This window comes from Sarcophilus harrisii, chromosome 2 (assembly GCF_902635505.1).
Source record: "Sarcophilus harrisii chromosome 2, mSarHar1.11, whole genome shotgun sequence".
Classification (NCBI taxonomy): Eukaryota; Metazoa; Chordata; class Mammalia; order Dasyuromorphia; family Dasyuridae; genus Sarcophilus; species Sarcophilus harrisii.
In genome coordinates, this window is record NC_045427.1 from 83,137,990 (window position 1) to 83,164,518 (window position 26,529).

Consider the following 26,529-nt stretch of genomic DNA (forward strand, 5'->3'; position numbering starts at 1 on the left):
TGACCTTAGGCAAGTCACTTAACCTTGTTTGCCTTAGTTTCCTTATATGTGAAATGAGCTAGAGAAGGAAATGATCAGCTGTTCTAGTATCTCTGCAAAAAACAAAAAACAACTAAATGGGGTCAGAGAGGAACAATTGGAAAACTACCAAACAACACCATGACACAAGGCCATAAGCAGTTTCTAAGATGCTCATTGGAGCTGGATCTATTTTCCATCTTTCATGAGTCCCATACATTTACTCTGTGCCCTCCTCTACAGAACTTAACATCCTCCAGGTGGGCTTGAGTTCAAGTTCTCCTTTTCAGTGATTCCCTTTGCCAACACTGCTAAGGTATTAACTGGCTTCAAACCCCGTCTTTTTCCTTGCCCAACTCTACCTGTGCTTCTTGGTTCTGGTTTGCTTCATCTTGTTTCTGATTCCAAGTTGTATCTTGGAATCTTTCTATTATCTATAATTATTATCTATATTATATAATTATAATAATTAAGTTGGATTCATGGTCAATGGTACCAGCTACCCAGAGCCTGGCAGAAGGTGTGTCTGTTGTGAACTTTGCCACAAGCTGGATCTCTGGGAAATGCTCTCTTAAGGGGGTCACAAGAATTGCTGAAAGAATCCACTGGTGGCCAAACTCTTTTTTTTCTTTCTTTTCTTTTCTTTTCTTTTCTTTTCTTTTCTTTTCTTTTCTTTTCTTTTCTTTTCTTCTTTCTTTCTTTCTTTCTTTCTTTCTTTCTTTCTTTTTTTTTTCCTTTCTTTCCTTCCTTCCTTCCTTCCTTCCTTCCTTCCTTCCTTCCTTCCTTCCTTCCTTTCTTCTTCCCTCCCTCCCTCCCTCTTTCTCTCTCTCTCTCTCTCTCTCTCTTCCTTTTTCCAAAGCAATGAGACTTTTAGACTATTTCTCTAAAAAACAGAGGCAAAATCTATATCTAAGAAACAAAATATTTTTTGTGCCATCCCTTTGACAAATACAATAAAGTCTCTTCTCAGATAAACATTTTTAAATGCCTAAATTAAAATACCTAGGATTACAATGGAAATTGTTTACAATGAACTACAGTTATCAAAATACAAGGTGTCCCTAAAGTCTTAAATTAGTTTAAATTTTAATAGCCACTAAACTTAGTACAGTTTAATAGCCTTAATTAATAGCTTTAATAGCTATTAAAGCTTAAAACTGCACAAGACTTTTGGGACACCTAATATTTTTTTTTATGGCTCAAAGATCCAAGGTTAAAAATCCCTATCTAGGGTATGATAAGATGAAGAAATAGAATTTTGTTGGAGATAAGGCATGGTAATGGATATATCTGATGAAAAAGAAAGGACAGAAGTGAGAAGAGGTGAGGTATTTTGAATGTGCATAAATACACATACATATACTCATGTCTGTGTATATGATGATGTATAGAAATAAATGTATATATATATGTGTACACACATATGCATGCATATATAGATGAGTGTTTACACATATATACAAATATATACAAACACATATATATATATGTATACCACACACACACATACATACATACACACACACACACACACACACACACACACATTAAGGTGTCTAATAGACACCAAACTGAGGGTGAAGAAGAGGGATCAGAAAATCAGAAAGAGTCTTTCCTTACAATTGCTAGCAAACCTTTAGTCAATACAAGATGCTTCTTTTGAATTCAAATATGATTCCTTCCTCCTGAGCAATAAGTAACCTAGTAATATAAATCCACAACATGAAGAATTTTGGCAATAAAAACAGACTGCTAATTCTACTTAAAAGGCATCATAACCTTGCCAGTGTTGTCGTAAAATGAGGTAATGTCCATGGCACTTAATGAGTCTTTCTTTGAAATTGTACATTATTTACCACCAGCTCACATGAACTCACTACATAATCTCACCTTTTCTAAAATGTGTTGCTTCAATTTCAAAAGCACAATTATGAAACTCTTTTTTAATGTTTTAAAAATGAATCCCACATGTTGTTTTTTTTTTTTCAGTATGTCCTACAATTTGAGTCTGTTTTATATATTCCCAGAAAATTAAAAGAGATAAGCACATTTCTTGTTTTCAAGGTGTACTACTTTAGAAATACTCTGGAGTTTGATTTATTTGTGTAAACGTTTTTCATGGAAGTCAAAAAGTGAAATTCAAGAAAATGTTCTGTTAAAGAATTTGTTATTCTGGTTAGAAAAGGATTGCCTGCTCTTTAAAAACTAACAGTTTTCTATTTACATAGCTGGCTATGAATATCCCTCCTGGTGAGACTCCTGTTCTTTTCCATGCTGAACTTAGTCTTTGCAGGTGTGGAGCTCTAACTAACTTCAAAGGTAGTTTTGCATGGGAAAGGAGTATACTGCTGTCTTCCCTTTCCGTCTTTTTACATTAGCCACTTCCCACTCCCAGATGCACTCTCATTGCACCTTAGCCATTTCCCTTTTCCTTCCTTCAAATCTGAGTCTGAGCTCAGGTGTTACCTTCTTTATGAGATCTCTTCCAATCTTCTTTTTCCTTCCTTCAGCAAATAATATCCCTTCTCGAATTTTTTCTAGAGTTGACTATAGAATTAAGCCTCATACAGAACTTACACAAAGCTTAGATTCTTACCTTCTTTCAGGCAGGGACTATGCCATTTTTCATCATTGAATCTGCTGTACATATCACAATATCTTGGACCTAGTCTTTGCTTAATAAATGTTTTCTGAATCAAGTTCATCACTCCCTCTCAAAGAGCAACAACAGGTCAAAAAAAAAAAAAAATGACCACAATTCTTGGGGCATCAGAATATGTAAGCACCAAAGTATTTTCCCTTGTCTATTATTTTATTTTATTTTTCTAGTCAACTAATTTGGATAAGGATTGTACTAACAGTGATAACTTCATAATCACTGTATTCTGCTCTTGTTAAACCTCATCTCAAATATTAGGTTCAGTTCTGGGTACCATGGGTTTTATTTATTTATTTTTATTGTAATAATTTTATTTATTTTTAATACACATTGCTTTATGAATCATATTGGGAGAGAAAAATCAGAGCAAAAGGGAAAAACTAGAGGAGAGATCAAAATACAGAAAAAAGAAGTGAACATAGCATGTGTTGATTTACCTTCAATGCCCTTAGTTCTTTTTCTGGATGCATGTGGCACTTTCAGTCTATGCATAGTCTACTGGGATTGCTTTGAATCACTAATCTATTAAGAAGAACCAAGCCTTTCATAATTGATCATTGCACATTCTTGATGCTTTCTGTACAATGTATTCCTAGTTCTGGGGTGACTGGTTTTAAAAGAATATTGGAGACTAATCAAGAAGGCAACCAAGATAATAAAGTCCCTTGAATCTATGCTATATAAGGATGCAAGAATTAAAGATGCTTAGATATGGAGTAAGTTGGAGTGAGAAGAGATGATACTGTGATATTCCATTGAAATATTGCAAAACAGTTCCACAGAGGATGGGCCTGTGTCTCAAGGTGAAACACTGAACAATATCCCAAAGGCAACCTTTTCTCTTTTTCTTGAATTTTGGGGCCTGCTCACTCACAATCCATACTCACTATCTGACCAAGCTATACATAGTAATGGATCAACTTTCTAGGTTGTTTAGCCAGCTGTTTATCATAGTCTAGACATTAGGCATTTACAGAAACATAGACTTTTGAAGTTGGAAGGGATCTCAGTAGTAATTTAGTTCAAACCATATACAATAGGAAATTCCATTATTATGAATATGACAAGTATACATCAAACTTTTGTCTGAAAACTTACAACAGGGATGAATCCACTAACTCTTAAGCTAATTCCATTTTCAAATACTGGACACCATATACTCCTGATTTTTCTCTTTTCTTGGTGAAATATGAGATGAAATGGTGAAATATGTCAACTGTTTCTCATATGACATGGATTCATGGCTCTTCCTCATCAAGATTTCCTTGCCTTCCTCCAATCCTCTCTAGTGAACTAATGCCCTTATACTAAACTAAAAACAGTTTATTTCCAAACTGGAAGATTTTTTTAGTGTGAGAGAGTCTGTGAGCACTTATGTGCTTCTCGCACAGTCCTTTTAAGTACTCAAGGTCACCTTCATGTCATGATGAGGCACTAGAATAGTATTTATGGAAATAAAAATAATATGATAAAAATAATTATCTCATGTATTCAGTTATTTTTAACTTTTCAAAGTGTTTTCACATTTGTGTTTCCCATTTATCAAATCATGGGGATTTATTCATGTGTAACACAGAGACAGATTTATAAACTATGATGTCTCACTAATGTCGACTGTTTCCAGAATGCTGGCAGAATTCTGAGTAACAGGTGCCCATGATTCCTACTGAGTAACTAGGCAGAGAAATTTCTTCATTCAAGGGATTAAATACTTAAAGAGTTGGCTCTCACTTCCTATGACCACACTAGATTTTTAGTCTTTCTCCGTCTTCCAAGTCCACAGCTAATACAGAGTATACGTATGTATGTACATATCAATATAGCTCTTTACCCTATATTTTACAATTTCAAGATCCTCTCTGTAATCAGCACTAATGAGGATTCATTTTCTCTTTGAAAGAGGTGGAAGAGTTACAAAGTGAGTTGTTGGTCCTTTAAATTTTGCTTCCCTTCTCTCCCTCAATAACTTCACTGAAAAATCAGAATGAGAAGAGGGAAGTAATAAGAATTAATGAAATAAGAACAAACAGAATTGCTTAAAATTCATAGGAGAAAAAACTTGCCAATGGACAATCACCATAATCTAACCAAGGATAAAATATAATTCTGTTTAATGTGGGCTCATTGAGAGGAACACTCTCTGATGGTGACCAAGTTAAATTCATTACCAGAAGTACCAGAAGGATTATGTTATAACACAGACCAAGCCAACAAGCGTTCTTTAAATGTTATTAAAGGGGCAGGCATTTTTGCTAGATATACACAAAAAAACGTGAATACAGACTGTGACCTCAAGGAGTTCACAATCTAATGGGAGAAACTATATGCAAACCATTATATACTTATATAGACAGACAAATGTGTGTGCATATACTGTGAACACACACATATAAGATATGGAATGTGTAAATCCCATTTATCTCAGTTTCTGCATCTGTAAAATAATATGGAGAAGGAAGTGTCAAACTGTTCCTATATTTTTTGCCAAGGAAATCCCAAAAGGAGTCACAAAGAGTCAGATATGACTGAAAAAACAACTGAACAACAAAACCATCACAGAGAAGGCACTTGTAGACTCACCTAATACACAGTTAGGAAGCATGGATGGAAAGGAAAGGACTCTAGTATGTATACTATAAAGTTATTTTTATTTATATTACTAAAAGAAATTCCAGTCTCTATAGGTCATCTTCCAAGTCTCAAACTTCTTTGATTTAAGAACACATCCTAAGCAATGAGGTGTCAGGAAAAAGCAAACTGAGGGATGGGAAATGTTAAAGCCACTACAACAGTGTGGTTGAATACAAAGGTATTGTGGACAGCCAACTCTTCTCACTTATGGCTCTTCAGCCCAAACCTACAGGAAAAGCAAGAATAATGCAGTTTATGTCAAGTCCATTAACGGTCCATTTGATTCTCTTAGAACTGGTAAATAAAAACCATAAATGGACTGACTTTTTTTTTTTTTATGCCATAAAGAGGGCAATAGGAGAATACAAGTTTGATTTTTACATCTGTGTGTATTATGGCTTACTGCCTCAGGGTAAACTCTCCCAGATGTGTATAAGAAGTTGAAATTCCTTGGGCCAAATTTTCATCTCATAGGATGCTCTACAAACATGCCTCTATGATGGTAAGAAGAGAATTTGTTTAGTGATGAGTTCAATAAATTAAAATGTGTTATAATTGGAATACACATTTATAATCTGACAGGATCTCCTAACAAGAAGAAATGTCAAAAATGCCTGACACCAAGAACCATTCTCAAAAAAATAAGTGGTCAAAGTTAATGAAATAATTATATGAAAATGACAAATTAAAAATAATAAGCCATAAATGGTATATGAAATCATGTTCCAGATCACTAAATAGTATAAGAAATGAAAATTAGAACAAGAGAGATGAGAAGGAGATTGACTTGGCTCATGTGAGACAAAAGAAAAAAAGCAGAGAAATGCATCCAGTTTGATAATCACAAGGTATCTTCATGAAGCCAAAAGTTTCTCTTTCACAGCTTAAGAACAGAAGAAAAGTCATCCAATTACCTCTACAATTTGGAATTTATTTTTGATTAGAATACTGATGAGCAATTGATCTGATGAGTCAACAGTGAAATCTGGAAATGTACTCTAAACAACTTATTTTCCCTAGTAATTCACTATGGATCTATCATTCATTAACTGATCTAAACGGTTTTGAATCCGTATTTTCAACTTCTCCCATCCTCTGATGATAACAAGAGTTTTCTTATTTTATCCTAAACTTATCTTACTTGAGCATCCCTTTATCTAACATTCTGTGTTTTGACTAATGTGACAATAGAGAGATTCCACCTCTTCGTGGAGAGATTCATCTCTGAAGAGAAGGGATCATACTTCATTTAATGGGCCATCCGGCTCTAACAGATTCTCATTTGTGCTCTCTGCTCCTTCATGTCCTTGTAGATTTTGATGAGTCTCCTATCAGCTTCTTTGTATAGTCTTTTTAGTCTATACCCACATAACATCCCCTCTATAAAGAAGACCATTCCAGCTGCCTATCTTTGGGTTTTTGCCAATAACCATTACGTCTTTCCTGAGATGTGGAATAAGGCATCCAGACTTTTGTAAGGAAAGGAGAAGAATTACTTCCTGATAACAAGGATCTATTTTTGTTGGCCTTTCTGATCTGAGCAGTACATAAATCTGCTGTTTTTCAATAAGAATATTTCCTTTATTTATCCCCAATAGTTAATAATAATATTGATAATAAAAAACATTTAATAGTTCAGTGGCTGAAATAGGATAAACTGTACATACATTTTACTGGAGAAATAAGGAAGGTGGATGTATTTTGGCTCAGCCTACTCCATGACAGTTCTAGAAATAAGATATGATGGGGTCAAGGTATCTTATTACTTACTTGCAAAAGGATCCCATGAATGTGGTTCTGCCGGATACACAGGTCTGTACAGTTGGGTAGTTCGGACAACAGAGATTGAATGGTATCTGGGATCTGGTCAATCATGACAAATGGTACCAAGGCCCGTGCCGCCATTTCTCTAGAACGGTAGACAGCAGAATGACCACACCTAAAAAGGAAGGAAAATGTCCTGTTATTCATCAATTATCTCCACAGCCACTGCACACCCATGATGTATGTGTCTGTGTCCTTAGCTTCATTTGGGATTGGGCTGGCCATGCCCAGGGCTAGGGCAGCATCTGCTTGGTACCCATACCTACTATTGTCCTGGCACTTGGTGAAAAGTGTCATTTTCATATCTATGACTAGTATGGAGGACTCTGTATGTGAATTAAAGTAGTTTGGGGACTTTAATGTGAATTAAAGTAGTTTGGGACTGTGGAAAATGCACTGGATTTGATGTTGAATCTTGACTGCACCATTTAATATGTATGTGAAGTCACTGAACATTTCTAGGACTGTTTCCTCATCTATAAAAATAAAAGGGCTGTATTTAATGGTCCATCAGGTCTAATTCATTCTAAATCTGTGGTCCTAAGATATGTCTTACTATTATCAAAAGAGAAAAAGAATAAAGATTATGAACAAATAGCTTATGTGGTTGCACACTGTAGTAAACTGCAATTCTAATACTAAGACAAATATTAATTAATCAGCTAGTATACACAAGGCACCATAGGGAGATACAGTAAATATAGAATGTGAACAAAGTGGCAAGACTGGAGACAAGAAATACACACAAGCAAAAGGAATTGAATAAAGTATGAATTTAAAAAAATTATAAAAACCAAATAAATGGTATAGATCAGAGACATGCCAAAAATACTCCCAAGGAAAGCCCAAACTAAACCAAAGGGTTTAGATCATGGTCCAGAGGAGAGAAAGATTGCTGTGAGTTGATCAGGAAAGGATTCATGGAGAAAGTAGGCCTATTAGTTTGGGTCACGAAAGACCGGTAGGAATTAAAAAGAGTATGGAATTCAGAGGGGAAGGGAAGAACAGGGAAATTGTCCCCAGGATTGGAAATGGGGTGAGTGATATCACTGAGGCAGTCAAACACAAGGGAGGTTTGAAGGCCAGCTGAGCACACCAATCAGAAAAGATAAAGAGGGGGCCAGATAAAGTAAAAGGCCTTGAATGCAGGACTAAAGAATCTGACCATCCATTTAGTAGGCAATAATGAGCTATTTACAGTTTTTTGGCCTAACAACAAATTATGTGGTGTATACCCAAGGAGAAAGTACAAAACTGGTGACAGGTAAAAGGGTAGGGAACAACATCCATATCTATACAGCTTAGGGGGGGAGTATCAGAGTGATGAAGTGGATTTGAGGCTATTTTGTCCATCCTCTGTGCCTCTGAGTAGACCCACACCCAAGCATTCTAGGAATAAGTGACCTATGAAAGTGAACACACTATGCCCCAAGGGCTATAAAATTGTACATATCCTTTGACCCAACAGTGCCATTACTGGGTCTGTCTCCCAAGGAAATCATAAAAGAGGGAAAAGGACCCCACATGTGCAAAAATGTTTGTAGTAAATAACTGGAAAATGACTGAATACCCATCAATTGGGGAATGGCTGAACAAGCTATGGTACATGATGGTAATGGAATATTATTCTATAATAAATAATGAATAAGCTGATTATAAAAAGGCCTGGAAGGATTTACATGAACTGATGCTGAATGAAAGAAGCAGAACCAGGAATACATTGTGCACAATAACAGCAAGAATGTGCAATGATCAACGGTGAAAGACTTGATTCTTCTCAGTAGTTCAGTGATCTGAAGTAATCCCAATAGACTTTAGACAGAAAATACATAAATACATATCTACATCCAGAAAAAGAAGAATTAAGGAGATGTGTTGTAAATCAATACATTTTATGTTCACTTCTTTTTTCTGTTTTATTCTCTCTCCCATGGTTTTTCTCTTTTGCCCTGATTTTTCTCTCCCAACACGATTCATAAAGCAATATGTATTAAAAATAAACTTACTACAATTAAAAAAAAAAAAAAAGAAAGTGAATGTGGCAGAATATAAGTTCCTTGAGGGTAGGGCCCACTTTGTCTTTGTTGTCTTTTCCTTTGTCTTTACAACTTCAGATCCTGGGATATACTAGGCATTTCTTATATTCTTGTTAAAGGAATGAACTATAAAATTATGAACAAGTATCCCCAGCATCTTTACAAATAATGAATGTGAACAAAAAGACAGATGCCCAAAGGGAATCTTGAGAATACTCCAACTTTAAGAAATCATAGTCATAATTATGTACCAGAGAATCATCACAAATAGAATATTACTTGAAGGAAGAATTCAGTGTTACAACAATGTTACAAGTCTGAGGAACAAAAAGCCATGACAAAATTCATAAAAGATCATTTTGGAGCCAACAGACTAAAAGAATTGCAAATATTGGGGAAGACAATGGAGAAGAGGGGATCTCACAGCTTGAAGTTTTCAAAATTGATCTGTCAGGTCCTTGCATTTTACTACCTGAACCTGAGGTTTCTAGGCCTTGTTAAAAAATATCTTTGAAATGTCTGGGGAGGAAAATGATGATTTCAGATGGTTGGGATTGTGGTTTCTCATTCAAACTCATCAAAGATCACTCCCCAGAGGGGCAGTATATTCCTGGATCTGGAAGAAAGAGGGAAGGGAAGGGAATGACCATTTCAATGGTACTTACTATATACCAGGCAATAATAACCCTGTGAATTGCTATTATTATCCTTATTTTATAACTAAAGCAAAGAAAGTCTAACTGACATGTCCAGCATACTTTACTTAGTAAATATCTAAGGCTGGATTTGAATTCAGGTATTCCTGGTCCAGGCCCAGTGTTCGATCTATTGTGCCATCAGAATCCTCTCATGCAACATTCTCATTACACAATTTTTAGTCAAATGCAAAGGAAAAGAGAATCATGGTTGAGACAGAAAAGAAAGCATCCAATCAGTCACCAAGACTCACACCCTGCTGCAGGTGCTGGGTTTTATAAAAACACAAAATTAAACTCTCTGTTCTCAAGACTTCTGCATTATAATAGGGAAGATAATGTGTACATTTGTGCAGAATAAATGCAAGATAAACACAAGCTAACATAAACGTTGTCCTACCTTGGTAATATGAGCACAGGATTAAATATAAGGGCTTCAGCAGTGAGAAGACCACTAGGCTTTGTGTAGAAGGGGATACTTAGGCTGGAGTGTCTGGAAGGGAGGGATTCTATAAAGTAGAGATGGAAGAGGAAGGCACCCTGGGCACGGAGACAGTCAGGACAAACACAATGAGATGGAAGATGGAGAGCCAGGTTTGAGGAGTAAGAAAAGAGCAGCTATACTGGACCACAGGAAAGCAGCTCCACACTAGAGTTGCCCCGCCCCACTGAGAGGAGGTTCTACCATCTCCTTTCTTCACTTCAAAAGTAATCACTCAACACAGTCATGTCTGTGAGACCTCATTTGAGGTTTTCTTGGCAAAGATAATGGAATAGTTTGGTATTTTCTTCTCTTGCTCTTTTACAAATGAGGAAACTGAGGCAGACAGGGTGAAGTGACTTGCCCAAAGTCACAAACTAGAAAGTGTCTAAGGCCAGATTTGAACTCAGGGAGATGAGTCTTCCTGACTCTGGGCCTAGTGCTCTATCCACTGCACCACTTAGCTGACCAAATAACAGCTTTGTGGACACAGGATTATTAGGGAATATTTTTTTAACCTGTTTCTCCCTTCTACTAGAGGCCAGCTGAAGTTATCTCCAGCACATATGAAACACACCCCTCCAAGTTGCTGGTAGCACTTGCTCCCTCCTGGCCTCTACAGCCCATCTACCAGATTCCTCATTTTAATAAATTTAATAATCATTTATTAAATGACAGTGTGAGGCTCGATGATTTCCAAGATCTCTTCTGGCTCCAAATCTATAATCCTGTCAGCCTATGATCCTACAGAGGCTACCTCTTCTAGGCTGATCTGCACGTTCTTTTGGTTACTTAGAGATGAATTGACAGGACCATAGACAACATATGGGTAGAGCAGGAAAAACAAATTTGGTTAACATGAGCCCATCCTCTCCCTTGATCCCAATGGTGTCATCAAGAGTCACATAAATATAAGAAAGAAAATGGAAAGACATGGGAAGTTCTACCTGGAAAGTTGATGGTTGATGTGAAAATATACAGTGGAGAAGTCAACTTCTCACAAGAAAACTCCAGCACTTGGTCTATCTTAAGACTGGGGTGCCTTGGGGACAGACAAACTTAATATAAATTGAAGTGAAACTAAAGTTTGCTGCACCATCTAAATTTTACATGGAGCCATTAAGTTTCCTTCTGCACTCAGTGTAGGGGATAGAGCTCACCCTGAAGGCTGAGTATGGTGGAACATAAGGGATTTCTTAATGGTCATGTATTTTTCTCACATTTCATTCTTTTCTTTCAAAAGTGGGCAAACGTTTTAGTCTTTAGTTGGCAAGAAGCAATAAGATGTTTGTTTGAGCCCCATGAGAAACAATTTCATTTTCACAGAGAAAAGAAAATGCTTTGATTTAATTATACAATAACCTTAGCACAGCATAAAGTCATTTGTCTGAAGCTTCCCTGTCCCACCCCCACTCCCCAGACCACTTTGTACTAGAGTGTGTTTTATGTTAACCAAGGGGCTCTTGTATATAAATGTTTCTTTTCAAATACAAATAACTCTGACATCGTTACAGATGTTTAGTTTCCAATTAGCAGTAACTGTATACTGAAGAATGCCCTTCATTCTGCTCATGACCTTTTACAAATGATGATTTCCCAAAGGAATCTGGCATCCATACAGGAGAAAGAATGGAAAGTGGGAAAGGGGCCAACATTTTCTGCTTCCAGATACCCTTGCACTAGGGTACTTTCCAAATGCACACAACCAGGTTAAAAAACAAAACATAACCTCTTCCAAAAGTAATGCAATTATTCCCTAAAGAGAAAGGAGGTCTTTTTTTTTTTTTTTTAAAGGTAATGGAGGTAATAAAATAACATTTGTTATAAGGCAAATATGAAATGAAATCTCAAACTTCTTTCTTCTGAAAACTGTTTAAAGGGAAGGATAAGTTATATCCAATATGAAAGGAAATAGACTTATCAGGTCAAAAAACATTTCTAGGTCATAAACATTTCAACAGCTAATACCACCCCACCCCACACTCCCAAAAAAATCAAATACAAGGCCAGATCCATTAAATTATTCTCTTCGTGTAAGTTGGAGTCCTTAAGAAATATAAAATCATTCATATTCTAAATTGAACACAGAATCAAGACCCTGCAAATTAAGAAGGACTTCAGCGTTCACTTTGTTACATACCTGACCAAGAACTCTCCTACAAACATTCCTAAAAACTAGTCGTACAGCCTTTGTTTGAGGATGACTAGAGTTCTGGAAAGCACTTCAAACTCTCAAAGTCCCATTCACTTTTGGAGAGCTTGAATTATTAGAAATTTCTTCCTTACTTCAAACAGAAATTAGATTTAATTTTTACCCCAGGTCAAGAGCATAGAATATAATTATACATATGTTTATATGTACAAATATATTTATACAATTTGTACATAATATGTATAAATCCTTTACCACATGACAGCCCTTAGAGACAACCATCATATTCTCCTTAAATTTTCTTGTTTACCCCCCTCCTCCCCCCGGCTCCTTCCTATGATTCTCACATGGCACGATGTCAAAGTTTCCATTGTTCTGTTCTACTTCCTTTAGATAGTTTATCTGGCCTAACTATGACCTTTTTAAAATGTGCCACCTGGTATAAAAGAACACAATGTTGATCCTAGAGTCAGGAAGACTAATTTGTATCCAGTTGCTTACTAACTCCTAGCCTGGGCAAGTCACTGAACCCCTTTCTGCCTCAGTTTCCTCATCTATAAAATGGAAATAATAATGGGTCTATCTTTCAGGGTTATTGGAAAGATAAAACAAATAATAAAATATTCAGAATGTATCACATATATAATATTTTTATTTGATAATTATAATTATATACAACAAATAATTCTAATTATAAAAATAAAATTAAAAATATTTGTAAAATGCTTTGAAAATCTTAAAAACCTATATAAAAATGTTGTTGTTGGGTCTAATATAACCAGGGCAAAGTGCCATGGGAATGTCATCTCATTGCCATTCCAGGCCTCTCTATTGATTACCCTTCAATTCAATAAGCAGTTAGAAGGTACAGTGCTAGACCTTTGAAAAATTTAAAAGCTTCACACACATGTTCATGCAAAGCCTTCTTGTTTATTCACTACTGTTCACCATCTCAGCAGGCTAAGCTTATACAACCTTCCTTGCAGTCTACTCACTCAAGAGCTGTCTGCACAAATACCTGCTCCTATGAAAAAAGAACAAAAAAGGAAGGGAAGAAGAGATCAGATTTCTTTTCATGAGGCCTCCTGCCCTTGGGCCTCCTTCACTCTTCATGCATGGGGATCAGGGCTAATTTCCATGGATTCAAGTGTTATTCCACTAAGGAATTCCTTTTCTGTCACCTAGCATACCAAGTTTCAAAACTTGCCTTTGGGTAAAAAAAAGTCTAAGTAGAAGTAGAGAAAGACAGAGATGTATAGATACAAACTATTTAAACTAATGTTTCTGCTTGAATTTGAAAGAAGCAGTATTCATGTGCCCATCCTAACAATTCAATGTTTTTACTATAAATTTTATTTCACCTATCTCCTTCAAGTGCATTTTTTACATGGACTTTGGTGGTTGTCAGAGATGCTAGACCCATAGCCCTTGTGATTGAAACCACCTTTGAATTCACCATCAAAGAATCCACCAGCTGAACCACAAAGCTACTTGCCACTTGCCCAGCAATCCAGATCACTTGTGTTAAAAGCTACATTTAATACTGCCTTCTCTACCTCTCACATATTTCTTTATTCAGACAGATTTCTTGGAAGGGCTCTGGGTTCAGGATTTTTGAAGTCTGATTTTTCTTACACCCTTGTTTTTTTGGAGGCTTGGGGTTAGGCAGCTGGTATGCTAAAAAAAAAAAAAAAAAAAAAACCCAATGTTTCTCGATTTGCATAGTTATAAATAAAATACCAATATTCTTTGTGGGTGAAACATTCAGAAACAAGTGGCATTTCTTCAGGGAGCTCAGCAAAAGCCATAAGGTGGAGTGTGTGTGTGTGTGTGTGTGTGTGTGTGTGTGTGTGTGTGTGTAAATCAAACTAATATTGATATCCTCGAGAATTTGCTTTAATAAAAAAAATAAATAAATAAAGCCACTGCAGAATATCCAAAGACTAAAAAAGTATAACTCTTTCACATAAAAATCCAGAGAGCTGATGAAGAGCCTGAATTACTCTTTTTGCCCCTAAGTTAACAAGGTTATTACTTATGAGCCACCAATGAACAGTAATATGACTTTGGAAAATCTTCATTTTCTCCCAGTGACATCTTTAGCTGAAGTAAATAAAAACAGGAAGCAATCAAACCTCTCTCTTCCCCCCCCCCCCGCCCCCAAACCAATTATCTCTACAAATTTTAGGGTTATTGTTTTCTTTTTTTTCCTTAGGCTTCATATTTCTTGATCTCTCTCCTGAATTCTGAGACTGTTGACCACTTTCTCCTCCACGGTATTCTGCCATTGAAGGGTTTTTCTAGTGGGGATCTCTCTTCCCAAATACTGTCTGTATGGCCATTTCTTTTTGGTTTCCTTTGCTTATTCATCATCCCTGTCACACTCACTAACTATGGGTATATCCCCAAGCCTCTGTCCTGGATCCCCTTCTGTTCTCGCTCTATTCCTTTTCTTGGAAACTTCATCAGCTCCATGAGGTCATTGGGTGATAACTCCTAGACCAATATTCTCTGCCTTAATCTCCCTCAGAGTTTCACCAATTGCCTATTGGACATTTTGGATGGGTGACCCATAGACATCTCCAACTCATCCAAAGCAGCAATCATCAAAAACCACCCAAATTTAGATCTCTCTCCTGAAATTTCCTGAAATCTCTCAAAGAGCTGCCATTCCTCTTGTCAGCCTGGTTTGCAGCCCTGAGGTCAGTCTTCCTCCTCTCTGTCCCTCCCTGCACACATCCAACCACTTGCCAACATTTGGTTCTATCTCTGCATTTCTTGTATCCATCCCTTCTTTTCTACTCACACAGACATGTCCATTGTCTGGGTATTATTGCCTTTCACTTTGCCTACTGCAACAGCCTCCATCTCTCTCTCTTCCAATTCATTACCTGCCAAAGTGATTTTCCTTAAACAGAGATATATATAGACACATCTACATACACACATTTATATATGTATGTATGTATATATATATGTATACATATGTGTATGTATGTATGTATGTATGTACACAGCATGGAATTCAATGTAAAGAAGATCTGGTTGAATCCTACTGTAGACATTTACTAGCTATGTGACCGTTGGCAAGGCAACCTCTCTCAACCTCAGTTTCAACATCTATAAAATGGGGATAATAATAACACACACCTTCCTATATTGTTGTGAGGGTCAAGTGACAACATATGAAGTGCTAAAAGAGGCATATCAATGCTAGCTACAAAGTTCTTTACAGCCTGACTCCCACATCTCATTATATATTACTTCTCCTCCCCAAATCCACAGTCCATTCAAAATTCATCCTGCCCATATGACACTCCATCTTCTATCCCTGGGCCTTTGCCTTGGTCATCCCAAGCTCTGAATGTATTCCTTCCTCACTTCTGCCTTCCAAAATTCCTCTCTTCTCCCAACATATCTCAAGTACCACTAGGCTCCTTGCCCCCAATTCTCAGTGCCAGTGTCTCTCTCCCTAAGAGCCTTGTAACTATTATTTGTTGTTGCAATTATTTTTGTAGGCTTATTCTCTTTATAAACAGGGACTGTTTCATCCACTGTCTTTCAGTCCTTACCACCTTGAACAGTATCTTGCACAAAGTAACTGCTTAATAAGTGTTTATTGATAAACTAATTTGGAGATTCCTACACACATTAAGCTTATTGTGGCCAGTTGTAAGTAGAAGTGGACAAAATCACAAATTGGGAGAAGATGGTTACCTTTCATTAGCTTCCTTCAGAGTTTGATAGAAGGAAATTAAATTAGGCCACATGCTTGGAAAAGCAAAATACCTTGTATTTCTTTTCCTTCCTTCTTTCTTTTTTTTTTTTTTGCTGAGGCAATTGGGGTTAAGTGACTTGCCCAGGGCCACACAGCCAGGAAGTGCTAAGTGTCTGAGGCTGCATTTGAACTCAGATCCTCCTGACTTCAGGGCTCGTGCTCTATCCACTGCACCAACTAGCTGCCCTCCTTGTATTTATTTTTAAAGAAATGTACTCCATTAAAAGTCAGATGCTTTAGGACCAGGCTTTCTTAACTCATAGGACTTATATATTACAGACTGGTAGAAATTCATAAATCCATAACTCAGACAGTGATATAGAAGCTTGAATGCTCGGCTATTCTTGGCAACATTGTCATTAAAAGCTAACACCCAGATGTTTGAAATGAGCCTGGGGATATAATGACTTCCCTTTTTCCCCACTGAGCTCCAGCTAGAATGGGCCCCAATGTTCCATGCTGACAGCATATAGGAAAGAGGCTCTCTGTTTATCACCAGGGCAATCCTTGCTTGATTTAAATCTAATTTGTCTCCTAGAACAGGGACTTTCAGGTCTTATAAAGTCTGAAATGTAAAAAATATAAAATTGACGCCGATCCTAGTAGTACATGATTCAATTTGACTGAAAGTGGATGCACCTTCTGAAGTCACCTTTCTTCAACATACTCTACCTGACACACAGTGAAAGAGAGAAAAGAACAAGTATTTATTAAGTGCCTCCTATGTGTCAGGCACTGTGTTAAATACCTCACAAATACTTTCTCATTTGATCCTCACAACTACCACCTTGGGAAGTAGCTCCTATTATTATCACCATTTTGCAGATGAGGAAAAGTAAGGCAGAAAGATATTACAAGACTTGTCTGGGGTCACGGAGCTAGGAAGTTTCTGAGGCTGGATTTGAACTCAGATCTTCCTCATTCTAAACCCTTCATTCAATCCAGGGTACCATTAGGACCTCTGCTCTTTTTGATTTGGGTCTCTTCTGGTGGATGGAGCAGGAGGGAACATCATGGCTCTGCCCTCCTCTGTGTAGTAATGGATGGCAGAAGGATGCTCTCCTGGAAGGCAAAGAAGGAAGCAGAAGTGTCTATATTAATGTCTGTCTCTACTAGGAGTCTGGAATTCCAAATGGCCTCAAAGCAATGCTCAGGAGACGTAATGCAGTTCGATTCTCAATTCTTCTCAGAAATAACTATCATTAGGCTTACAGTTAAGATTTCTATTCTCACTGGAAAAGGGGCAGATGCCCAATAATTGGGGAATGGCTGAATGAGCTGTGATACATGAAGGTAATGGAATTTTATTGTTCTATAAAAAATGATGAACAAGCTGATTTTAGGAAGGCCTGGAAAGATTTACATGAACTGATGCTGTGAAACAAGCAGAACCAGGAATACAATGGACACAATAACAGCAAGAATGTGCAATGACCAACTATGAAAAACTTGGTTCTACTCAGTAGTCAGTGATCCAAAGCAATACCAATAGACATTGGACAGAAAATGCCATTTGCATACAGAAAAAGATCTAAGGAGACTGAATATAAATCAGCACATGCTATATTCATTTCTTTTTTCTATTTTTTTTTAAAAATCTCTCCCATGGTTTTTTTCTTTTGCTCTGATTTTTCTCTTCCAACATAATTCATAAAGCAATGTATATTTAAAAATAAATAAACTTACTACAATAAAAAAAATCAGGATTCTCTTCTCATATAATTTTGGACAACTTTATGTTTGTATTGAGTTAGAAATTTCCCCTCTGGAAATCCAAGAGATTACAGGTCCTTGACAGACTGCAAAATACCTCTTTTACACAAGTAAAATTGTGTGCTTACTTAATGAGTTTTGGCCCAGAAGGTCCTCTATTAGTTATCACTGTCAAAGATTCCTAGGTGAAAAAAGTAGCAGCCCTTAATAGATCTGTTGTGTGGTAGTCTAATTAGCAGTTCCTGATGGAAGGATGCCGGCAGTCAGGTAATTTGTGAAGAAAACCAGGCAGCCTCATTAACTGTGTACGAGCATAGAGTTTATTAAAGATCTCTCTTCCTTCCATTTTCTGGCGTGAAAAAATGAGCATTCTTAAATGATCCTTAGTTTTACTAACAGGATCAGAAGCCAGGGAAGCAAACAGGTCTCTAAGACACAGGGAAAAGGAAGAGGAAAAAATGAAAAGAAGTGGTTTAAAAAATTTTGGAGAGGTTACTCTGCTCACAGATAAATGTCTCCAATATATTTAATGTACCCAACAGCATTGGGTGCTGAGCTGAAACCCACTGAGAGAAAGCAAAGGTAGAATAAATTTCAACAAGTAAGCATAAAAATACACTTATATGCCTATCGGAACCCTGGATCTAAAAAATTGTCTTATGTTCTCCCTAAAAGCAAACCCAACTTATTTCAGAATTTCCTATTTTTTTTTTCTTCTGGTCTCTGAGACTTGCATCGTTATTGTTATTCTCAGCTTCTCATTCACAGTCATCCCAGGCTATTGACAGTTGTCAACTGAACTTTAATGACTCTAGATGGGACAGTGAGGCTGATACTTTAAATCCAATTTGCTCAAAATGATCTTCCTGAAGTGCAAGTCTGAGCATGTGATCCCCCCATTCTCCATGATCAAATATTAGATTGTGTTTCTTTCTTTTTTTTATTTTTGGCTCTTCACCATCTGTGCCCTTTCTACTTTTCCAGTCTTTTCACACTTGACAGCTCTTCATACAGGTATGATCCAATGACACTGGTCTGCTTTTCCTTATGTAACAATCCAATTTGTGACTCCAGCCTTTCACTGTCTGTCTCCCCAAGTCTTGCCTTCCTTAGCTTCCTGCAAGGTTCACCTCTAAGCCCACCTTCTCCAAGAGGCTTTCCTTTCTATCCTTGTCCCCACTGCTAGTGTTTTCCTCTGAAGTTATCTCTCATTTACCTTGTTTATATCTTGAATTACATAACTGGTTTTTTTTGTTTAATTAATTTGTCCCCTACATTTTAAATTCTTCCTCCCTTTCTCACATTAGAGAAGACCACCATTTACATATACTCTTTCTCTCTCTCTCTCTCTCTCTCTCTCTCTCTAGAGCGCTAAATAGATAGATATAGATATATGTGTGTGTATATATGAAACCATATTATGCACATTTTTATTTATCAGTTCTTTTTCTGGAGGTGGATGGCATCTTTCTTTGTAGTTGATTTGAATCTTTATAATACTCAGAATAACTCTGTCATTCACAGTTGTATATACACAGGTATTTTTATGTAGCTTCCTCGATTAAAAGGCAAGCTTCCTGAGGTTGGAGGACTGCATTTTCCCCCTGTTTTGTATCTCTAGAACTTGCACAGTACCTAGCACATAGTAAGCACTTCAAAAGTTTTGTTTGTTGACAGATGATGCTATCTAGCCCAGTCTGTGTCTTTATTCCCTACTGTTCAAATTGTGGATTCTTACAAACAAATCAGGATTTTGATCTGAATGCTTCCTTCCCTTGATCTCTCATGTTAGCACTCCATGCCTCTGGAAAGGGACTGCTGGTGCTTGTACAGCTGAAATGATGCTTCTATGCATTCTGTCTACAAACAGGAACATTCATGGTAAAAAATGCTCACTGTGTCTAATAATTAGGGCATCTAGGTGGCACAGTGGATTTGAACACTGGACATGAATTCAGGAAGACCTGAATTCAAATCCTGCCTTAGACGTTTATGTGAGTCTTGCCATTTAATTTCTCTTAGATTCATTTTCCTTATCAATAAAATGGGGATAACAATAAAAAAAATTAAAAAAAAAACAAGAATATTCAGATTGCAGTTTTCCCTAGCACATGAAACCTTAGTTTGCAACACAAGGCTCCTTCCTATGGCAGGTCTCATAGTTGATCTTTGTCTAAGAGCAGGTGGGACAGAAAATCTATAGCTTTAAGTCAAGACCTTTGATGGTAAAACTTATCCAGACTGCTAAAGACATGTGACAGGCTGCCATTAGTTTGTGGGTCTATAGTTGAGAAACACTGATCTAGAGAATGTCAAAATATCTGAATGAAAAGTTGATCATGTTTTGCCTAAGCTTAAACAAAACCCCCCAGGTGAGTCACTGATTTTTAAAAAAAATTTATTTTGACATTGTATAGAAGTAGCCGGGGGAGGGGGGGAGGGGAAAAGCAACTATTACTCCAGGGCTGCTGAAATGTGGTATCACTTTAGCAGCAATTCTTCCTCAAGTCTCTTTGGAATAAATATGGAAAAGACTTTTGCAGAAACTGAAACCTAAGGGAATCCGAAGCCCTGAAGATGTAATGAGAATCATCAATATTGGTCTTTATTTAGAGTGAAACAATACTACTAAAAAAGTTAAAAATAAATAACAAGACCTGCAATGAAAATAATTTAGAAGTAAGATTTAATTTTTGACTTTCAGTGTAATGTTCCCACCCACCCCACAACTCCCAATTAATCTGGGGGATTTTCTCTCTGACACTCTATAAACACAAGGCAGCGGACTGGCTACATCAGGCAACAGCTGGGCTCTCCAGGCTGGGCTCCAGGATTCGCATAAGCTTTTTTGCAGGTTGTTAACTGAGAATTCAGTTCTTGTTTATGTAGATCAAGTGAAAAGGCAAGAGCATTCCTAACAATTGCAAAATTCAACGATTTTGGTTTTGGTTCCCAGTAAGACCTAGGAACAAGTAAGACAAATCAACAGTGATGACTGGATTTTCAGAGACACCGAAAATGGGCCTGATTCCAAAAGGTTCTCCCTTTTCCCCCATCTGGAGAGTGGCTGCCACAGATTAACCAGCCCTGAATATGGTAGATCTACTCATGGTGATGGGCACTGCCCAAGGGACAATTTCTCAAAATGATTTAGTCACTGTTGAAATTTATGTAGCAAATCTTTGAAGTGCATGCTCAGTGTTTATGGTGGTTGGTTTTTCAGTTTATAAATAAGTGACATGGTGGTCAGCAAAAGAAACTCCACAGAAGTATCAGCAGAAATTCATTTTTTCTTCAAGGCTATGTGTCATTTTTTCATTTAAAATGCTCTCTATAATATGTGCACATTTCACTACAAAATGCATTTAACATAGATTGTTATAGAGGAAACACGATCATTTACAGCATTCTTTTCAAGAAACTACATTGGCTCACTAGTACCCACATCACCAAAAACTCCTTGGCCTGGTCCTTCGTAACTGCTCATACAAAACTATACTCATACAATAACTATCAAACAGTATTTCCCACATATGTGTGTATATATATGTATATATATGCACAGAAATATACATATTTATTAGAATGTATATATGTATATGTATATATATATATCTATATCTTTATATGCATACATTTATTTGGATATACACATTCATATATATATATATATATATATATATATATATACAATCTTTTCTACCTCAGAAAGGTAGGTTTATTCAATGGAATTTGAATATTGTAATGCTCTTTATCCCTCCATGTCTTCTCATATTGGCATCCTTTTTTGGAATGGCTACTATACTCTCCTTGCCTCTCGAAATCTTCCTCTTCCTTCAAGGCCTTCTATAACAGAGGGGTCACTCACCTGTGACACTTCCTCAAATGTTGCTCAAATTAGATTAAAATGTAATTGGGAAATACTTAACAAAATAAATTAAAATACAATAAAACACAGATAACATTGCATTTTAAAACTAGGTCGATAAGGGGCCCTAGTGTACCTTATGTATAGATTAGTAGCCATTGTTTCTATTTGAGCCTTGAGTCTGCACTACAGATCTGAAATAATTCATGAAATACTTGACTTCCAGTTTTGCCACTCATTGGAGAACAATCTCATGATACACCTGATTGAGAAACTGGAGTTCAAGTCCCACCCTTGATAGCAACCAGTGTGCTCAAGTCACTTAACTTAAAAACCTCAGTTTTATCCACTATAAAAAGTGGTGACTGAATTCAGTGACCTCTAAGATCTGAACATCTAAATTTCTGACCCTCTGAAGTATATTATTTTCATCTTTTTCTTTTATTTTTTCTCGTTATTTTCCTCTTTTGTCCTGATTTTTCTTTCATAATGTGACTAATATGGAAATATGTTTAAAATGATTGTCCATGTATAATCCGTATCAGATTGATTGCTATCTTGAGGAAGAGGGAGGTAAGCAGGAGAGAAAAAAAAATGGAACTCAAAATCTTACAAAAATGAATGTTGAAAACTATCTTTACATGTAATTGGAAAAATAAAATACTACTGAATTAGAAAAAAATATGGTTAAGTGAAATTCAATAAAATAAAAAATACTCAAAAAATCCAAAACTATAAATAAATAAATAAATTTCTGATCCTTTGATCTTCCCTTCTTTGAAATTCTGTTGAACTTGTGGTCTATGACACATATTAGCACTTAATTAAGTCACTTATTGTCTTATGTTTGTTCATTTGGTGACCCCCTCCACCCCAATCTGTCACCATGGTTAGCTAGGTTCTCTTGAACTTCTTGGAGAAGGTAAATATGTCTGGTCATAGAGGAAACAGTCAATAAGAACCTCTTCTTGCTGACCCTAGGAATAGAGTCCATAATCATGCTCTGAGGTAGCAAAACTGCCGCCTTGTCTCTGTTCTGGCTATTATGTCCACTATGGCTATTAATAAAGGGTATATGTGTGTGTGTGTGTGTGTGTGTGTGTGTGTGTATGTATGTGTGTGTGTGTGTTTGTACATACATATATATTTTTAAATCAAAACATGGAGAAGAGAAATGGAGGAAGGGTTATTACCTGTTGCCATGATAACAGATAGGGACTGCTACATCTACCACCTGGCTATAACTCAAAACTCTAAGAATGGGATCACAAAATGACTTTTGGGGAGTTGATACCCAAGTCTAGTAAAGAGATAGTGAGAGAACATCTAGCTTCCCTTGACGATTCAAGTGACTACCTGACCCAAATGAACTATAATTTTTGGTCCTGAAAGAAATGGCAGGTGTGATGGACACCTGAAAAGCCACAGAAAATAGAAGTAGCACAAGACTAGGGAAGAGCAAATGTTTCAGGGAAGGAAAGAGAGATAAAGTCTGCAAAATATACATCTGATTTTGATTCCTGGAAAAAATTATAGATTATTAAAGAGATTGTTGGTAGACCTCTAGAACAGGAGTTATTTGAAAGATCCTTTAGCTTTCTCAAGTATAGCTCATGCCAAACAAACTGATAGTAGATATGATTTACATAGACTTAAGGAAAGCTTTTAGTAAATATCTCACTCTATATCAAGAAGATGGAAATATTTAGACAGATAGGGACTAGTACAACTACCAACTGGCTATAACTTAAAACTCTGTGAATGAGATATATTCAAAATGTATCCTGGATGATTCAATGTCAGCATAGAAGGAAGTCTCTAGTGGAATGTATAACCCAAGGAATTTATGCCTGGCCCTATAATATTTGATATTTTTATCCAGTGATTTAGAGAAAGGCATTAATAGGATGGTAATCAAAAATGCAGATGACACAAAGTTGGGTGGGATAAGTAATAGAATCAGGATCCTAAAGGATCTGATGGCAGCAAAAATTGACTAAATCTAACAACTTGAAATTCAGTGGAGATAAAGAAATTATGCCCTTTGGTTCAAAAAAATCTACCTCCTCAAGATGGAGGAGGCAGCAGTTGTCAAAAAAGATCTGGGGGTTTTAGTGGATTGCAAGGTCAATATCAAACAGCAATGTAATGGGTGGCCTTCCACAGACCTCATCTAGAGCGCTGGGCTCCCTTCTGGCTGCAACATTGTAAGAGAGACATCAATAAACTGGGGAATGCCTAGGAGAGGCCCCCAGACTGACAGAGGTCCCTGAGTCCGGTCCCACAAGGGTCGGGAAAGGAGGGCTGTGTTGGACTCAGGGGAAATGAGTCAGCCTGTCCTCAAGCATTTTAAGGGTTGTCACATGGAGAAAACCTCGGCACATTGGGTGGGGCCTCCGAGGCAAAATGGGAACAGTGGGAGAGATGGTCAGATTCAGGACAGTCATCAAAGAAAACTTCCCAACCATTAGAGAGGTCCAAAAAGTGGAATGGGCTGCCTCAAGAAATGGCAGGCTCCTCTCCCCTGGAAGATGCTCATATCTATCTATCTATCTATCTATCTATCCACCCATCCAACTATCTATTGATCTATTTACATATATAGCTATAGATAGACAGAGATATATATATATATAAAATTCTGAGAAGTTATCTACGAGCTTAATTAGACTGACAAAAGGTCCATGAAGTAACTGGTTTAGCAGAATACTAAGAAATACCCAAGAGAAACTACACGACTCTTGGCAACTGCAAAATGTCACATGCTTGTTTCTCTCCCTCATGGCAGAGAACATGGAATCCTTCATGCACCATCTCTTACTGAGCTGACAGAGCAGTGACCCCCACAAGCTCCTCTGACATGAAATGGGCTGTTGGCTGCATGTGTTTCCTATGACTGTAACCAGGGCAAACATAACAAAACATCAAAATTTGTCATCTCTACAGGAAGGCTAATTAGTCCCTATGGCAGAACAACTGACTCAAGCTGGCTTCCCATCAGGTCCCACAGAATGCCCCAAAGCCGGCGTTCATCAGACACCCAACACCAGGCCCTGGGTGGAAGGCCCTGAGACTGACCGAAGGCTGTGGTGATACCTGTGATCGTCCTCGATCGATAGCTATCCAACCTTCACAATGATGTCTTCCTGGATTTCTGTAACCAGTCAGTTGCCGGATCTCCTCGGCAGAGGGCTGCTGCAATAGAGGGATCACCGGGCTGGTATCCCTGCAAGTTGTGGGACCCTGAATGAGTCATTTAATGGCTGCCTGCCTCAGTTTCCTCAAATGCAAAATGGAGACAATAATAAAACCTACCTCCCTGGGTTGTGGCGCAGCAAATGAAATATTTTTTGTAAAATGCTTAAAGCAATACCCGCCTTGATAAACGCTCACTCCATTTCCTCCTTCCCCTTTGTTCCTATCTCTCTCATAATCCCCTCCTTCACTCAGGCAGTCACCATCCTAATTCAAGCCCTCTTCTCCTTCAGTCCAGACCATTGAAAGAGCTGCCAATTGGTCTGCTTGCCTCAGGGGTCTCTCCACTCCAATCCATCTTCCAAATACTTGCCAGAGTAGTATTCCTGAAGGGCAGGCCAGAACATGTAACCCATTTACTCAGTAAATTCCAGCGACTCTCTTGTTACTTCAGAGATGAAATATAAAATCCTTTCCTTGGCAGTTAAGGCTCTTCACAACCCGGCTCTTCCTTCATCTCCTGTCTTTTTACCTAGTACTTCCCTCCAGGAACCCCAGATTCCAGCTGTATTGGATTACCTGCAGTTCCCCCACAAACATTTCTTGCCTCTCTGCCCGGGGTCTGAAGTACCCTCCCTGTGCATCTCTGCCTCCAACAATCTCCCAGTTCTCTTCAAGAATCAGCCCCTGGCCAGCTGGGGAAGGATGCTTTTCCCGGTCCTGCAATGATTAGTGACGTTCTGGTTCCCAGAGTCTGCTTTGTAAGTACCAATATCTGCATTGGAAGCACCTGCGGGCACAGATTCTGCCCCTTCTCACTGTTTCCCCAGTGGTTAGTACAAGGCACATAATAAGCATCAATTATACACTAACTGCTTCATTATTTGATGATTGGGCAAAAACCTACCACTATAATTCAAAGTGCAATATGTCATGGAAGCTTCCAATGGCATGACGAGGGGAAGAACAAGGTGCTGAAGGGAACAGGGGGAAAGAAGGCGAATCCAGGCAGACTCTTCAGAGATAGTTAAGAGGAAAAAAAGCACATGGCCACCATGAATGGTACAACTATTCAGGTGAACAACTGAAGAAAGGTTTCCTGGGTATCTTACATATTCTAGCTAATTTTCAAACTGGCCTCTGATTTAAAATCTTAGTGACCAAATGAACAACCTTGAATGTCATTTACATTATCGTGATTTTATTTCTTCATCTGTAAAATGGCTGACCAAGGGAATCTTTAAAGCGCCTTCCATCTCTAAAATCTAAGATGGTATGATTACCTACCTAAGCTGCCTCAGGTGGAAAACTGCCTAAACTATTTTAAAAGGTTTCCATGAACTCCTGAAACCAACTGCTCTCTTCCTCCTAATTGGGAGGAAGGCAAGCTCCAATGGACTGTAAGACCTTGAAGGGGAGGAATGACTTCATTTTTGTTACCAGAGGCTGGCACAGTACCTGAACATAGGGCATGCTTCA

At 37.5% G+C, this 26,529-nt stretch overlaps 1 protein-coding gene across 2 annotated transcripts in view; it reads right to left on the bottom strand.

The window, feature by feature from the left end:
• The window catches only part of THADA (THADA armadillo repeat containing), a 419,051-nt gene that overhangs the window by 175,585 nt on the left and 216,937 nt on the right, over positions 1-26,529 (bottom strand). For both annotated transcript variants that reach the window (XM_031950412.1, XM_031950413.1), the window contains exon 29: positions 7,079-7,247. In XM_031950412.1, the coding sequence (XP_031806272.1) occupies positions 7,079-7,247 (169 nt within the window). The remainder of the gene's footprint in view (positions 1-7,078; positions 7,248-26,529) is intronic.